This window comes from Seriola dumerili, unplaced genomic scaffold (genome assembly GCF_002260705.1).
Source record: "Seriola dumerili isolate Sdu_G_001 unplaced genomic scaffold, Sdu_1.0 BDQW01001124.1, whole genome shotgun sequence".
In the NCBI taxonomy this organism is placed as follows: domain Eukaryota; kingdom Metazoa; phylum Chordata; class Actinopteri; order Carangiformes; family Carangidae; genus Seriola; species Seriola dumerili.
In genome coordinates, this window is record NW_019175379.1 from 611,687 (window position 1) to 628,102 (window position 16,416).

General features: G+C 42.4%; 1 protein-coding gene across 7 annotated transcripts in view; it reads right to left on the bottom strand.

The window, feature by feature from the left end:
- LOC111237826 (sickle tail protein homolog) overlaps positions 1 to 16,416 on the bottom strand; it is a 65,967-nt gene that overhangs the window by 17,708 nt on the left and 31,843 nt on the right. For 6 of the 7 annotated variants that reach the window (XM_022767091.1, XM_022767089.1, XM_022767086.1 and 3 more), the window contains 3 exons: positions 8,590 to 8,785; positions 5,049 to 5,247; positions 3,853 to 3,946 (listed from right to left, as the gene is read on the bottom strand). In XM_022767091.1, coding sequence (XP_022622812.1) covers positions 3,853 to 3,946; positions 5,049 to 5,247; positions 8,590 to 8,785 — 489 coding nt within the window. Of the gene's footprint in view, positions 1 to 3,852; positions 3,947 to 5,048; positions 5,248 to 8,589; positions 8,786 to 14,978; positions 15,044 to 16,416 lie in introns of those variants that run through there. The other variant, XM_022767087.1, reaches the window with a different exon arrangement.

Consider the following 16,416-nt stretch of genomic DNA (forward strand, 5'->3'; position numbering starts at 1 on the left):
CGCCACTGTTCTTTAGCCACACTACCAATGAAAGACCTTTGAAGGCTAATGTACAATAAACCTAACCTCATTTAACTAGAGTGGCTTTCCGGGTTAAAGGAAACATATGAGAGATCAGGCTATACACGATAAAACTACAAAAAGGAGGCTAATGTAGGAAGGAAGTTAGGTTAATGTGGTCAGTTTCTCTACTTGTGCTATTATTACATTACATTATACCACTATGCTTCTGTTTTTTCATTGACCATTATTTTACTACTGTCACTTGTGGGCAACTGCATTAGCAATATATCACAGGTCTAAATTAGTTAGTTAAAACTTCTGGAAAAGAAAAGAAAAACAAACCTGACTGCAATATAGTGCGTTTAGCTTGAGGTAATTCTCCATAGAAGTAAACATGTGCCTGAAATGTAGTGTGTAAACAGAGAAATAACCTGTGGGTATGTGTTGCGCTGGATATGATAGACACTGTGCTGAGGAGTGTCACATGCAGGGACAAATCCAATCCATCTTCCTTCCTGTCTAACACTCTATTCCTGTCAAACAAACAAACTATTGTTCCTTCAAGGTATGAGTCATGAGTTACACCTACATGAGAAGACAAGTCAAAACATAATGCAAAGTTCTTTCAGAAACTTCTGGTACAGTTTTTGACACTGCGCTTTTTCAGTCTCCATGTAGTTTTCTTTCCTGGTGCCGACACAGATTAATACAATGAAGAGAACAATAAAGTGGGTGTGACACTTGTGTGTGTGTGTGTGTGTGTGTGTGAGTGAGTAGGTGTGTGTGTATGTGCAGGAAAACAACAACTGCTCAAAGTGTACCGTAACAAAGGGCTCAGGCTTGGCTGTGGTAACAAAGGAAAAACGAAAAAAGAAACTTGCTGGCAATGAAAGCGCACACAGCCCATAATAAACACAACAGCAACAAGTCTGACCAAGCAGCAAAACATGTAATAGGAAATTTGAGAAACCCCACAGCTGCCATCATCAGTAGACCATCATCAAACCCTAATGACTTTCACTATCAAAGGTGCTTACACACAATAAAAAAAAAAAAGAAGAAGAAGAAGAAGAAAAGTCGCCCTATTGTGCAGCAATTCCTGCAAAGCACCACATAACATCTCTGACTGCTTTGCCAATTCCAGCACAGCCTTATAAGAACACTTAAGGCCAAAGGGCATCACTTGTCAATCCCAAGCAGATGTTACACCTTTGGAGCACCAACTATTCTTAAAATATCCCTTAAATACACAGATTCTGTCTGTACAACATTCATAAATCACTGCTTTGAGACAAAACAGAGGAGCAAAGGCTTCGAAAATAAACACATGAGCAACCATGTCAGGCAAATGAGAGGCTGTGTTGAGAACATTTGGTTTGAGTTTGACTCGTGGACTTTCTTTCTTTTTCTTTCTTTTTTTTTTTTTTTTTTTAAAGACTCTCGCTCACCCTGTTTCCACCGCACTCTTAAGCTTCCAGTAATGAGGGCAGCCTGTCTGGTAGGAAGGCACAAAGTTGCCTCGATCTCTTTTGCCGTGTCAGAGACGGAGAGGGTTTCCGAACTGATTCACAAACTTCACAGTCTCAGAGGTAGCCGGGGCTAATCAGATAGAGAGAGGCTGAGCTGCAGCGTTCACGCAGAAGTGTGTCAACGTTTAAAGAGCGTGGCTGGAAACACCACGCTGCTGTCTGTGCACCCTAATGGTGTCAGTGATGAAACGCTTAGCTTGCTAATTCTTGTAATTTGTGAGTAAAATGAAGACAAACTTTTCAACTTTGAATAATAATGAAAAATTTGATCGATTGCCCAAAGGAGAATGGATCAGAGGGGTTAAGCCAATAACTGCACCTCTGTTTACAAAATACCTCCTACAGCTATGTGTACATAACATCACTTCTGACAGCCACTATTGACTATTCTATGAATACAAAGCACTGCTTTGGGCTCAATCCCTTACATAAGTACGGATTAATATTTCAAAATACTTTTTTTCATCAAATGAAACACGACAAAAGAGATTCTTCAAATGCGAGAAAACACCACTTTATTCTGACAGCCTGAGGCTTATTCTTCTTATCAAGTTACTTTGCAGTTACTGCGCGTATCTGTCCACTGTATATCAGTTACTGGCGGACAAGGCAGTTGTTTTCATGGGCAGAGACAGCTCTATTTGGCCAGAAAGCTTCAATCAATAACAGAGGTGACTGTGGATCCCGCTTTAAATCTGATCTGAGGCCTGGCCTTCCTGCAGGACAAGAGGGCACTCGATAGCCCAAACAGATCTGAATTATACCCGGATAACCTCCCACATCCACCGCCCCAACCCCACCCCCACCTCCACTCCCACCAGGGCTTGTTTAAACAGGTGCACAGCTCGTTAGGTTGTAGTATTTTTTTCATTTTGCTTTGGGCGCCAGGGTATTTCATCATCAAAAGAGGTTGTCAAGAAAAAAAATACAAACTTTGATTATAAAAAGAAGAACAAAACAAACCAAAAATCTGTAGTCTAAAAACTTTACAGCTGCCAAGCAGAGACACCGCTTGATAACAGGAGTCGGCAACGTCTGCGTGTTTGTGTCTGTGTGTTACAGCGTCTCAGTGTTTATGTGGAAATGCCATTAGAACAGAAAAATTTGGATGAATGCAACAAATGTCATGTAACTGCTTTGTTTCTGTCCTGTCCGGCACCATTCGACAACCTCCGCCACGTCCAGTCTTTGTCTCCGTGTCAACTGCTGCTGGGTTAAACAGTGACAGAACTATTCATGACAACAGCCTTCTTCAGCATATCTCTACTTCACGCCTAGATTTCACAATGTTTGCACAAGAGCCCTTAAAAGGTCTGTCTGGCTTCTCTTTGCTAAATGCACTTCAGTTCGTCCAGTAGAAGTTATATATTTTCAAAACTGCTGTATCAGCAAATTCCAGAGTTATTAATAATAAGAAAAACACTGCACAACAAAGGTTGAGAAATCTCCTCTACACAATCCAAATGATTCAGATGATGTCAGTTTGCAACCTTTGCTGCTTTTAGACCATTTGCACTTTATCCGATGCATCTTTTTTTTTCTCAACAGTCATTTGTTCACTTCCCCTTGAAGGCCCCCCCCCCGTCAAAGAAGCAACTCGCCTTCCAGCACCAGAGGCTGCTACATGTTTTCTGCGGCACCTCAAAGTCATCGCGCCATCTGAACCAAGACCTCTAAAACCATCGTCAGGTATGCCTCATCATTCCTTAAAACTTTATCACTTTCACTTCACACTTATATGACAAATACAGTATGTGGCAGTGGGAGATTATAGTTAAGGTTAATGTAATTTTTGCAGTATCACAATAGCACTGTGACGGGGCCTGGAAAGCAGCAGCAGGCGGAGAGGAGCAGCGGGTTAGATAAAGGGTCAGGCGGATTAGAGAGGCGGATTTGAGGAGGAACATTCGAGGAAAGGGCTCTTTGGGGCTTTAGTTTTGTTACATCAGCAGGAAACAAACATGCTGGAATCAGAACAAGAGAAAGAGATTAGAGCTGATATTGGGGGAAGAATGAACAACAGGAACAGTCCTGAGAATTGAGTTCAATTGTCCCTTAAGCAAGCTGCACCAGAGCATACAGGCGAGGCCGAATCACGGGCCCCTGGGAGAACAATATGAGACCCCCTCTAAACAGATTAACAAGAGGCAGGGGGACATTCCTTCCCTTAACTGCAAACAGGATGTGAGATCAAGAAGAACTAGAGGCTGGGCTTACTATTCTATCTACAACACGTCTGGCCATCTCCCTGCAGCTGCTGCTGTTAAGGAGATAATAATTTTCACCGCTGTGTTAGCTCTTGTTACGGTTAAGTACTCACCCTGGCATCGCCGTTGGCAGGTCTCGGCCCATGGCTGAATGCCTGCGCTGGGTCTTTGTGGTAGACCTTCAGGCAGGAGTGGTCTGTGATGTTCCTGTAGGGAGAAGAGGTGCGCCGCGGTAAGAAAGCAGCCCAGGTATCACCGTCAGACAGCGGCCGATCCTGCCTCAGCCTGGATCTCTTTAGCCGCTCTGCCAAGGGCACATACCCTGACAGAGGCTCAAACAGTCCTCTGTTCTGTGACATTTCCTCTAAATCTCCAAAGACTACAAAAACATCCACTAATACTGTGTTAAAACGTGGCTCAACTGCATAAACTGAGAGCGGATCTGTTCTTTCTTTTGCGACTCTCGCTCTCTCACTGTGTTGTTGCACCCTGGACACCTGTACCCACCTTAAGGAATCACGAGACAATTTTTTTACAGCCCTGATAAAGAATTAGTCACAAAGTACACATCGCACTTGAGCGGGCTCGCTGGGGAAAAAAAACAGGGCAAAGTCGCTTGAGTCTTCGAGAGTAATGTTTTTTTTTTTTTTTTCTGAAAAACAACTACAACGAATGGCTGTATACTGCCTCTGTGCATAGAGTCTGCTTTATTATTGATAAGACATGCAGGCGAATACCAAACCAGGAAGGTATAAAGTACAAGGAAGAAGAAAAGCAGTGAGCTAGTATGTGTGCTTGTAAATGATACACACAACATAGCACACAAGTCTTTGGAAGCGACACTCTGAAAAAAATAAAAGGGCCTCAAAAAGTGTAAAAAGACAATGTTTGCATTGCTCAAACTTTCCGGACTCAAACTTTCACCAGAGGAGAGAGGACAACAGGCAGGAAAGTCATCAAAGTCTCTCAAGAGCGCTCTTCAGTTTTGCTTGGGTATATCGGAGACATTTCGCTGTAGGGCTCCATCTGCCACATAACTTTATTTCCTATTAAGTTTTCACACGGAGGGAAAAGGAAGTGAGGAGCTTTCCTGGCCAGTGACACTTCCTGTTCAGGGGGAGTTTAGACAGGAAGTGCTCAGGGAGAGGAAAAAGAGAGGACATTTAAGGGGAAGAGTAACTCTATGGAGAATAATGAACCTTGGATGAACTTAAACTGGCAAAACACAATATACAGTACGCTGTCCACTACACATTCCCGATCTCTTATTCTGCATCCACATTTATAACACGCAAAAACATGTCTTTACCTGACGTCAGTGAGCTCGTAGTACATGTTCCTCATGTCGTCTTTGACGTAGACGGCGACGCTGGGCGACTCCAACATCTTCATGGTGAGCTGCTGCGGGAAGGCACTAACAAACAGAGCTCTGACCGTGTCGATGCTCGTGATCTCATTAGGCATGCGGATCTGTTTGGTCTCGTCCCCGTACTGCAGGTACAGCACACCTTCAAACAGAGAGCAAGACAGGTGTGTGATTTCCATACCTTGCAATAGTGATACACTGTTTTTGTCCCCCCTCCCCCCAAGATTGTAAACTCAATGTTTTTTCAGAGACTAAAGAAGTTGAGCCCTTCTTGCAGTGTTAATCTGGTAATGCAAACACACCACCTCATGCAGCTACGTAACAGTAAAAATCCCCCAATTCCAAACCAACCACTGCAGGGCTTTTAGTCTTTAAGCTGCTGCACAAAGTATTGACTTAGGGGACGCAGTTAGCAAGTTATTCTGCTCAGTAGAAGTTGCACAGAATCTAGAATTGGACCTTTTTCAATAATGTTTTGATCTTTTAAGATCAATGTAAGAGCAGAAAACAGCAAGAGCAAAAACAGAACTGGTCAAACAAAAAGGCGTGGTTATTTATTGCAGATCGGGTAAGCCTCAAACAAACTTTACCACATGAAATAGACTGGTATATATATTAAATATTTGATCAGATTAAAATGTGAAAAAAATCAGTTTCTTCATTTTTCCACTGCTTTACCATTAATACCATCAAACCCTAGCACCTGACAGAGACCAAACACATTCAACCTTTACACTTTCTGTGTATGTAAATGGCTACTTGACTTACTGGAAGTCACCATTTGTTGGTTTGGAAATTATTCTTTCGACTTTTGAATTGGGCCACAGAACGAATGCTTACCCTCAATTGGAGCGCAAAGGACAAAACCTTTGAGGAGATGAAAATGTTTCTCATAAATATAGTTTCCTAGTCGATTGCTGTTTTCAAACACGTGTAATACGAACACGACTGACGTGATAATTAACTACTTGACATTAAAAAGTGAGTAGGGGAAGGAATAGGGGAGCAGAAGTAGGGCTGTGTGCACAGGGTGGAACAGCACAAGTTGTGCATCAAAAAGACCAAAGTCTGAACCTCTGAACCCTGGGTGTGGCTTCTGCACTGTGCTTTAGAAAAACAGATGTCTCTCCCACAAAATTTATGGACACGCCCACACTGCACTTGTATAAACAATGCCAGGGAAAAGGAAAAAAAAAAAAAGAAGACATTTCTATTTCTAGTCTCTGATTCATTGCTTCAAAGAGCATGGCACTGATTTCTACGGGGGGGTTATCTGTAGCATTAGCAGAATCTTAATGAAAAGAACAAAGAAGTTTAACCAGTTAACGCTGGTTCTTTAATTACGTTGTATCATATTCAATGAGAACTTTCCCGAATGTCACATTTCATCAATCTCTGAGACAAAAAAAAAGTTGTTGTGATACAAATAAATCGATCGTTTCAGAGACATTTTTCAATGAAAATAGCTGATTTTAAGGAAAGGAGATATGGTTTTACTTGGTGTAACCCCATAAAAGGACCGAGCCAGTAAAAGCTACCAGATGTTGGTGAAATATTATACAAGATCCTACATGCTCCACGAGACAGAGTGAGACAGAGAGAGGGCAAATGCAGGAAATAAAATTGCTGAGTCTATCCATTGCTCTGGTCTGTCTGGGATTCTGGGTAGCAATAACTTAACAAAGTGCCCATTTGCAGACTAACATCATCTTCCCCCCCTGAAGAAGATCCCCTGAGAGCTGTTATGTTAACAGTCGGCTCATTTTCACCCAGATGTTAGCAACTAGGGTGAATAAGTTTGATGACAAAGCGCCATTGATCGAGCAAGCGTTATGAAGATCTGAACTCTTTAACATCAGTTGCATTTACTGCAACAAAGTCGAATAGCTCGGTTCTAACAAAGAGTCGTGTTACATTCCTCAGCGCCTGGTTTCACTCAGGATTGGAAGCAAATGGCCAGTGGGTTTCCTGACCAAATGGGCACAGCACAGCAGACTGTCTGAGTTTTAAACCAGTTTTCCACATCTCTCCACTGAGACACAAAAGTTTAAACGAAGCGCAATCATGAAAAACGTCAATCTGTGTCCATTAATATTATCACAAACTTTGAAACGCAACGAAAGAAGCAGAAAACTACTATATAAAGAACTACAGGAAGAAATGACGTGAAACACAATACACTTGATGCCACACTCGAGAATGAATCTGATACTCACAATAGGGGTTTTAAAGATTTCCTGTTTTCTGCAGAGTCTTATGATGCTCTGCAAAAGACCACGCGACAAGATACTAAGCCCCAAATGTCCGTTGGGACCCAGCGAAGTGTGTGTCTGTGTGTTTGTGTGTGTGTGCATGTGTGTGTGAGACTGTGGGAGGGACACTGTAGTAAAGAGGTGCCCCTTTTTTTCTCCTCCCCCTTCATCACACCATAACCCCCCACTGTCCTCACGCTTTGTCCTGATGTTTTTGAGAGAGAGAGAGAGAGAGAGAAAAGAGAGAGATGGAGCATGTGTGTGAGTGTTTTTGTGTGTGTGTGTGTGTGTGTGTGTGTGTGTGTGTGTGTGTGTGTGTGTGTGTGCATGAATGTGTGGCAAAGCATACTTGTTGAGAGTGTTTTTATACAGGTTTTTGCATTTCTGCTACTCAAGCAAAGGAAGAGGCACTACTGGCACCGACGAGTGTGGAAAACGACACCCTATAGTTTCATTCATTTTCAGTTTGGTCAAAAGGCGTGCCACTCAGACGCTTTGCTATTATCCAGCAGCAGATGCCTTGCTGAGCTGTGAGCTACCTTTGAAGACTATCCTCCTGAAATAATACAGCCTCTACACTTTGTTTGGGGGAGTTCTCAAACTCTTTCCACCACCCTCACCCTAATGCAGCAACCTAATTCTGTACAACTTTTAGAGTTTCTGCATATGGATGCAAATGAAGCACCGTCTGCGTTGATAAGACGACCCATTTCTAATCCTGTCAATAACACGATGGCATATTGTGGATGGATTCCCTAATCTTTCACTACAGAGGAAATGAATTCTAATTAAAACAGAGCTGTGAGCTGAGGTGGAGAGAGGAGGGAAAGAGGAGAGGAGAAGATAGATGGAGTGTGAGGAAAAGAACTTGGACTGTCAAGGTGAAACAGTGAGATCATGGTGTGGTGAGAATTTATTTCAGGGAGTTCTTAAGTTATGCCAAGATTATGCTAAAAGAGCTGGAAAATGTAAGGTTACTGAACAGGATTCATGTCAAACCACTTCCACTTCTGTCTATTCACGAAAGTCAGTTTAATATTTAAGATAGAGCCTTTATTTTCAATAATATAATAATAAGAATAAGAGTGTAAGAATATTGCCAGTTTGGGGATTTTGGGTGAGGAATAGAAATACAAGACAGTCGACTGAAACATTTTGTGGTAAATAACAAGAACGGAAAAGCTTAAATTCTGACTGTACTGTCATACACTAAAGCCTAATACATAGTGTACCTAGTGAGCGGTCCTTTGTCTGGTTGGTCGATCGGACCACAGGCAGGCTGGCACGAACCCGGCTGCCGCGGGTGAAGGCTGTAGGTGCGTCGGCCTCTGACATGGCATCCAGTGACTCTAGGGAGGCCAGGGAGAGGTGGTCAATGTGGTCGCCGATGCTGGGCTGGGGGCTGGGGCCGTGCTTTGGGCTTCTGCTCTGGAGGGGGGAGGCACATGGAAACATAATACGGTAAGGGTGAGACCACGGACACGGTGTGCACAAGATGATACAGTACATGCATAAGTTTTATATTCTGGAAATGTCACAACAAAGTTTTCTAAATTTCCACTGTATGTCAAACATACTCTTTTAGATATTATACAATTGGTGAAGTTAGGAAACAAAAAAGTATCCGCCATTCTGACAATGTCAAGTGTGTTATGAGTCACACACACATTCTCTGGCAAGCTGAAAGCAAGTGGCTTTGATGTTGACTTTGAGCTTGACTCCAGCACAACCACCAAATAAACCAAATGACTTCAGTCATGCAAATGTGCAAAGGAGTGTTAATATTGTATGACACTGATACATGCTCACACATCTAATACTGCTGAGTACTGTCCCACAAGCACCTCATTGCGCTTAAATCTGTCAAGCATGAGGAGGTGGAAAAAAAAAAAAGAAAAATCATACTGAACAGTGTGTGAGAGAAAAAGTTTTTTATGAAAGAGATCAAACAGAAACCAACAACATGAGTTCTAAAGAAGAGGAAATTCCTTTTGACCACTCATTAAGGATCAAGAATCGTGTCATCAAAATTCAAAGATCAGTTGGCTCTGCAATCAGATCTGCATGACGTGGCTTCCTCAGGCCACAGCTACAATAAGATGATGTGTGACATGACTACAGAGCCCATTGAGCTATTATGTGGTGCTGTAAGGTGATCTGTACCACAGGGACAAGGTGGGACTCAAACTGCGGGGTCAGTGAACACAGGGCTCTTTATGAAATGCTCTTCTTCCCTGGCAGAAGTGTGGTGCTGTAGAGCTAATGCAGCTGGAGACACAAGGCCAGGTCCACCAGGTTATCTTGAACACACCTGCATGCGCACACTTCTCTTCTCTCACACTCACAAACAAACGGACAAAAAAGGAATTGAAGCATTTTATATAAAGTGCAGTTGACATTTTTGTGAGCTTTCATAGCCAGAACTGGTTTCGCCTGGTAGCCAAGTGTGCTTGGCAGGCCCAGACAGGGCAGACGTTAAAAGACATGGGGGCACAGGGGCTGGGAACAAAGTCACACAGCAGATGTTAGTGAGGATGCAAACACGACCACACACACACACAATGGCATGATGCAGATAAGATAAAAGGCCGACTAACTCTGTGGGGCAATTGGATTTTCATCAAGTACCTCTGAATGTCAAGTTCAGAGTGAAGGGAGGAGAGCATGCCCTGTAAAGACTGATGGAAGAAAAGAGGGGAGAAGGAGAAAACAGAAAGCAAATGGCTGAGAAATGCCAGCGGGAGGGTGAGATGGAAAAAGAAATGGTCATCAAACAAAACATAGGAACCATGGAAACAAATCAATGTCAACAGCAGACCAAAGAAAGGAAAGAGGCTGAAAAGAGAACCTAGATACACGCGTATCTTCAATCCAATCTAACAGTTTATTTAAGTGGCAGAGACAGTTTAAAACTACTTACCACTTTTTATAAGCTTATTTGAGTTTAATGAGTTCTGACATGGAAATCCTTGAAACCCCACCACTTAATAATTCTACAGGTACATTAATTGCCATCATTTATGTAACGGGATATCTTTACATCTATCTTCATCCATCTTTTTTTTTTTTTTTTTTTTTAAATAGATCATTTCTAATCATCATCCCTCTGTGATATTTGCTGAATCGTAGTGTGCCAGCATTTATGTGATGCACCTTTACAGCGACCTGACACAGCAGGCAAAACTGTTGAGCCATCACTCGACTCCTGTAATTCCATTCAAATACGCCTCGGCTGCAGCACCCTGGAATTAAAAATGTGCCCTTATACTGTTAATGCACGATGATAGTCACCTGTTAAAACAGAGAGGTCACATGCAGTTGACGTGTCACCTGAAACCCGACATGTGTTGGGAAATTTAATCTGAACACTGAATGATTTATGAGCATATTCAGTCGTGGTGGGTCCAAACAGCTCTCCCACACTGCTGTTCTATCCTCTCATATGCTACTGTGTCACCCTTGGGAGTTTGAATCATACTGGCTTCCTCCATCACCTGTAGGTAGTAATTATGTCAGAGTGGTCTGGCAGGGTAATCCAATATCTTATGAAATACCAGAGCGGGGGAAGAAGAACTTGCATTCAAACCTGCATATAAACATTTACTGAACTATCACATTTTCTGGGTTTTATTGGATTTTTTTGCATGAAAAGGGATACAAGTGAAGTAAATTATACTGTAGCCATCAGATAGAGCTGGGTGATATGGCTGAAATCAACAAAGCTTTAATAACTAATATTGTTGATTTTTAATTACAATTGGCTGCAATCATTCATTTGCAGAAAGGAATTTAAAGACTTCACAAAGTCATATTATTTGCCCGACGATGAGATAAATGTAGTTGAATAAAAAGCCAAATATTAAAATGTAGCAGAAAGGACAAAAAAGGACAAATAGTCACTTTTTGGCATGTATGATGAGAAGACCACTCTCATGCTGAAAGAGCCAGGCTAGCTAGTTTCCCCTGCTTCAAGTCTTTATGCTAAGCTAATGTCTTCTTTTAATTTTGTGATAAAACAATTGAAATGTGACACAAAAAAATGATGTAACATCAACACAAGAATAAGTAATCAGGTTAGCTATGTGGCTCAGTGATAAAGTTTGATAACATTAGCCGCTTTAAGCTAGCTGGTCATACCAGACCAAATAAGACTGTAACAGCACAACCATTGAGTGTATAGACTTAAAACAGATTGCATTTTATTGTTTCATTTTTTAACTTTCAATCTTAAAAAGAAAACTGTGTTATTCCTTATTTTTAAAGTTACATAGTCTTACTTTAAGTATGCTAATTAAAACTGTTACTTTCCACTTCTGCCAATTTTCAGGAAAACGAATGAATAGACACAATGCGACAGCTAGAGAAGAAGAATTACACAGGAGTAAAAGATAGTTACAGCGGAAGCAGTCACATATAAAAGAGGAGGAAATTGCAAATGAGACCTTCTGCGTCCCGATGGAGAGGGGTAATTAAGTTAAACCACTCCACACCGGTCCACATCTGACAAATGAGGCGTCCCCTCCAAAGGTCAACAGTTTAGTTCAGATTAACTCCTCTGTCTCTCTCCCCGCTTCTTTGTCTCGCACGCACGCAGAGCCCATGATTCTGACAGCAGCTATGTATGAAAGTGCTGCAATGCCTTCCATCAAAAGCCACTTCCTGTCCCCGCTAACCACTTCCCGCTTTAGGGTCCAGATGTGAAAACCGCAGGCCAACCGATGATTAGCACCGTAAAACCTGCTTCAGCCCGCTCACACCTACGGTACATTCCACACCAGTGATTTCCCCTCCTTCAGTCAAAACCATACGGCCTGTGATTCTGCTTTTTCAGCAGCGGCTCCCTCTGTACACCACATCTGCTCTGACAGCTATGATGAATGTGAAACTGAGACACTGACATTAGCTTATACACAGGAATATGACAAGGTTTAGAGTCATGTAAAGAGCCCCTTGGGAAGGAACGTGTCTTGAAAATATATTTAGAAAGTGGCCAAGAAATCAGAAAATGCCTTCCACAATGATGGTGGGTTGTGTGTGAAGTGCTGCAGCCAGTGTCAGTGGCTTGTTATTATAAGACTTGTGTCAAATACTCACCATGATTCCAGTATGTCAGAGCAGGTCCAGAAATAACTCAAGGGAATTTGCCTCATATAAATGCTCATGAATGCAAACTGCTCTGTTGCAGCAGAACTTTTCCTCAGGCCATCACACGCTTACTCACAAATACACTAAACTTTGTGCCTTAAAATTTCTAATTGTCTTGAACATAGCTTGCAGGAGCTTTATATGAAATCGATGTCAAGTTTAATGTAATGTGGACATGTGACAATTAGGCAAACGACTATGCTTGCAGGGAAAATGAATACAAGATGAGAGAAGTTCACATGTGTGCTGTCTGTGTGTTGTGTGTGTGTGTTTGAAAGAGAAAGAAAGAGGGATACAAAGAGAGACAGAGTGCCTGCATGAGTGAGTCAGGCCATTGTTCCAGAAAATCTGACCTGAACCCAGGACATCCTGAAAACATTTATGCAACAGTGGTCTGACAAACAGTATGCTGTCATCAGAACGAAAGCTCAGGTCTGTGTTTGTGTCTGCATTCCCCACAATGTAACATTCAAATTTTATAGGTCAGTGCAGGTACATGTGATAATGACTATTCTGCACTCGCCTACAATGCCGACATCTCACTCCTCACTTTATCTGCACCTCATGAGCATGCATGTACAGCATGGATGCTTGTCTTTGCTACCTGCCACTTGTTAAGAGAGAGTTTAACGCTGAAGGGACAATGCTGCATAATTTCACAAAGCAGAGCAGATTATTTCATATTATGCGGCCCCTGTCTTAGCTCCTGACAGACAGGTTGATATGCGGAGCCCCGCGATTACAGTGAAGTTAAGTAAATGGCAGCTCCCATCAGGAGCCTGCTGTGTCACTCATGGAGATCGAAGTATAGACATAGCCCTAAAAGCTACAAGAGCGTCATGTACTACACCTACTGCCAGCCTTAACAAAGCCTACTGATTGGTGCCTTATTTCTTATACAATCAAAATAGCTCAGGTTATAATAGCTTTATCATAACAAAGTCTGGCTTTCACCTTAAAAACGAGGGCATTCTCATAATATCTCTGCAACCATGTTAATCTTTTTCACCTTTTGGCTGCAGAGATTTCTGTGACGACAGATACTCTGCAAGTCAGCTACAAGACAGCTTTTACCTACATGTATTCAACTGCAACAACATCCACTATCAGAGTCCTACTGCAATTGCGTGCATTCATGCATCATCTCTCATGTACACAGAGCTAACACACACTGCACAAACAGGTAACAGCTTGTGTGGTTTTAAACACAAACTTAAGCGTTGTGAGCACGGCTTTCCACTTAAGATGCTAATGTGGTCGGGGCTCTGGGGAGAGGAAATAGAGCTAACTGTAATTACCTGGTCTGATCTGTATGGCAAACACATAAACAGAAGACGCTGGCTCTGCAAACTGTTAACCTCTTGCTTAACTTGTCTCATTCTTGCACATTATTCTACTTTGAGCTTTGAGTCTGGCAGAGTTAATGTTGTGAGTGTCAGAGCTGAGTGAGATGCTGTTAATGTCCTTGAGCGAAACACTGAATCGTTACTGTCCTCGCTCCTTGATTACAGATCAACATAGACGACCAGTGCCTAAAAGATTAAAATGTGTCACAAAAGTGCTACAAAGCAAGCACAGAACTAATGGAGATCATTACAAAAAACACCTGTGTGAGTCTGAAACTCAGTGCCACTGCAGTTCTACACAACTATGAAGCATAAAGCCCCTGTCAATCAACCAGCCAGCGCTCTGTCCGTATGCTGTCTGTGGACAGACCATCATCCTTTGTCTCCCCTAGCCTTAATGACATTATACTGAAATCCCCTAGTCATCCATTCCCATTCACTGCTACCACATCCCTCTCTCGCTCCCTCCTCTGATGCATTCCTCCTCTAATCCCTTCATCCAAATCCCCAGATGACCTTTCAGAGATGGCCTCGCCTGTTAATTGACGTGTTAAAAGGAGATGACTTTATAGTGTCCACAGTCAAAGCTGATGTTTAAGGTGAAGCTGTGTGCAGAAGTCGTGGCAGCTCAGGTCAGAATTTTACAGGCAAAACAAACCAATACCAGCTCTTTAATAAAATATTACATTGGCAAGTAAAATATAATCAAACAGATCTCTCATTCAGAGTGCAAATGAAGTGCATAATCACGACAGAGACAATACTGTGCCTGTTGACCCTGTGCGCAATGGAGGTAAAATGACTATCTCTTCCGCCACTTGTGACATTTTGAATAACTGAGCCACACCGTCCAATTGATTTCATCCACTCACGCATACATGAGTTAGTCACAGTTATCACCAGCAGACATCAACCCTCTCCTCTGATTGAGCGAGGTCACAGATAGCCATCTGATATATATCAGCCAATGGCAGTTTATGAAGTAGAGAAAATTGTCTTGAGTAATTTCTGCCACGCCAGATTTCAAAGCTTTTTGGTTGCACAAAAGAACATTTATGTCATGTGCAATCTCAATTAAACGCATGTTAAGTAATGGCCATGTTCTAAATGATCTTGAAAAGCTTATTTACCATATTAGACCCGTGCCAATCTCCGTCCAGCAGTGACTTCCATGTGAGACTGGAAACTCCCTGGTTTAAGGGCAACACGGTCTCTTCCTCCACTGTTATTTCAGCCTTCGTAGCACTTGCTGTGTGCAGCTGCCCTGTCCTGCTCCCTTCTCTTTTTGCTCGATCTTACAGCGGATGTCCCCTCATCCAATGCACACACCGCCCCACATCCCTAACGATCCGACAGCACAATACAAACGCACACGATCCACACCCGGCGGACAGCGGCGGAAAGTCATTGTTTGTATGTCTGTGTTTTGCTCCATTGTGAGAGACAGAGATTGTGTCAGAGAGCGAGGGGCATCTGCACAAATCATGACATTCAAATATTTCTTACTTGCAGGCTATATTCTAGCAGCTTATGAGTAGAAAATCTGATCCCTGCAACAGCTGTAAAACTCCATGAAGTTTCCATTCAGCACTGAAATAATACATGTTATCTTAAAACATCAGCTTCAACACCACTTCTTGTGTCCAATCTCAGCTCCAATCTCTCTGCTTCGAGGCTGTGGCTGAAGACTGAGAGATGACACTTGTGTCACAAGGAGATAAGAAACTGCTCTGCCCTCGGGAATCCTGAGACCCTATACAAGATATACTCAGCCAGGCCTAATCCTATAGAAAACATGGACTCCGACACACCCGGTGGGTGGACACATACGCACATACACACATCCAAATACAAATGCAAGCAAATGCATTACAGAATGTCTCCATTCTGTAATAGGCCTACTTTGGCTTCTGAGCATATTTTACAATAATGAATGCTGGAATCATTACAGGAAGGTCGGCTCATGTTGCTAAGTATATAGTTTTATTGACAAGGTGCTGTGTTGTGGTTTCAGCCATGTAATAACCGGAAGGTGTTACATAATATGACAGGTCCAGGCTTACACCAAGACTGGCAGAGCATTTACTAGTCTTGCATGCAATGATTTGGACACACCTATGACTGCACATAAATAAAGGCTCTGTATCTCCCTTCCCTCTCGCTCACTCACTCTCTCTCTTACCAAACAAATACATGCAAAGTATTTGCTGACGGGGCTGCAGAGCCACAATGTGTCCAGACTTGCTCTTTAATATCACTTCATCAACAGCAGCAAGACACTTTTTTTTTTTTTTTTTTTTACAGCTCTGAACACTTACTGCATCCCCGAATTATGTAATAAATGTTTGATTACCTCACACTCACACAGAGTTCTTCCAGAGTGAAAACACAAAGAACACACCCATCCATACACACACAGTGGACACAGTCATGCTCACATGTTGGATAGCCCATGTATTTGACATTTCCTCATATGAACCTGGTCTGTCTCATGGAGAGCGTCTCCCCGGTGGTAAAATAAAAGACCTTCCAGGTCTAATTTGAGCCTCTCTGGGTTTATATCCGAGA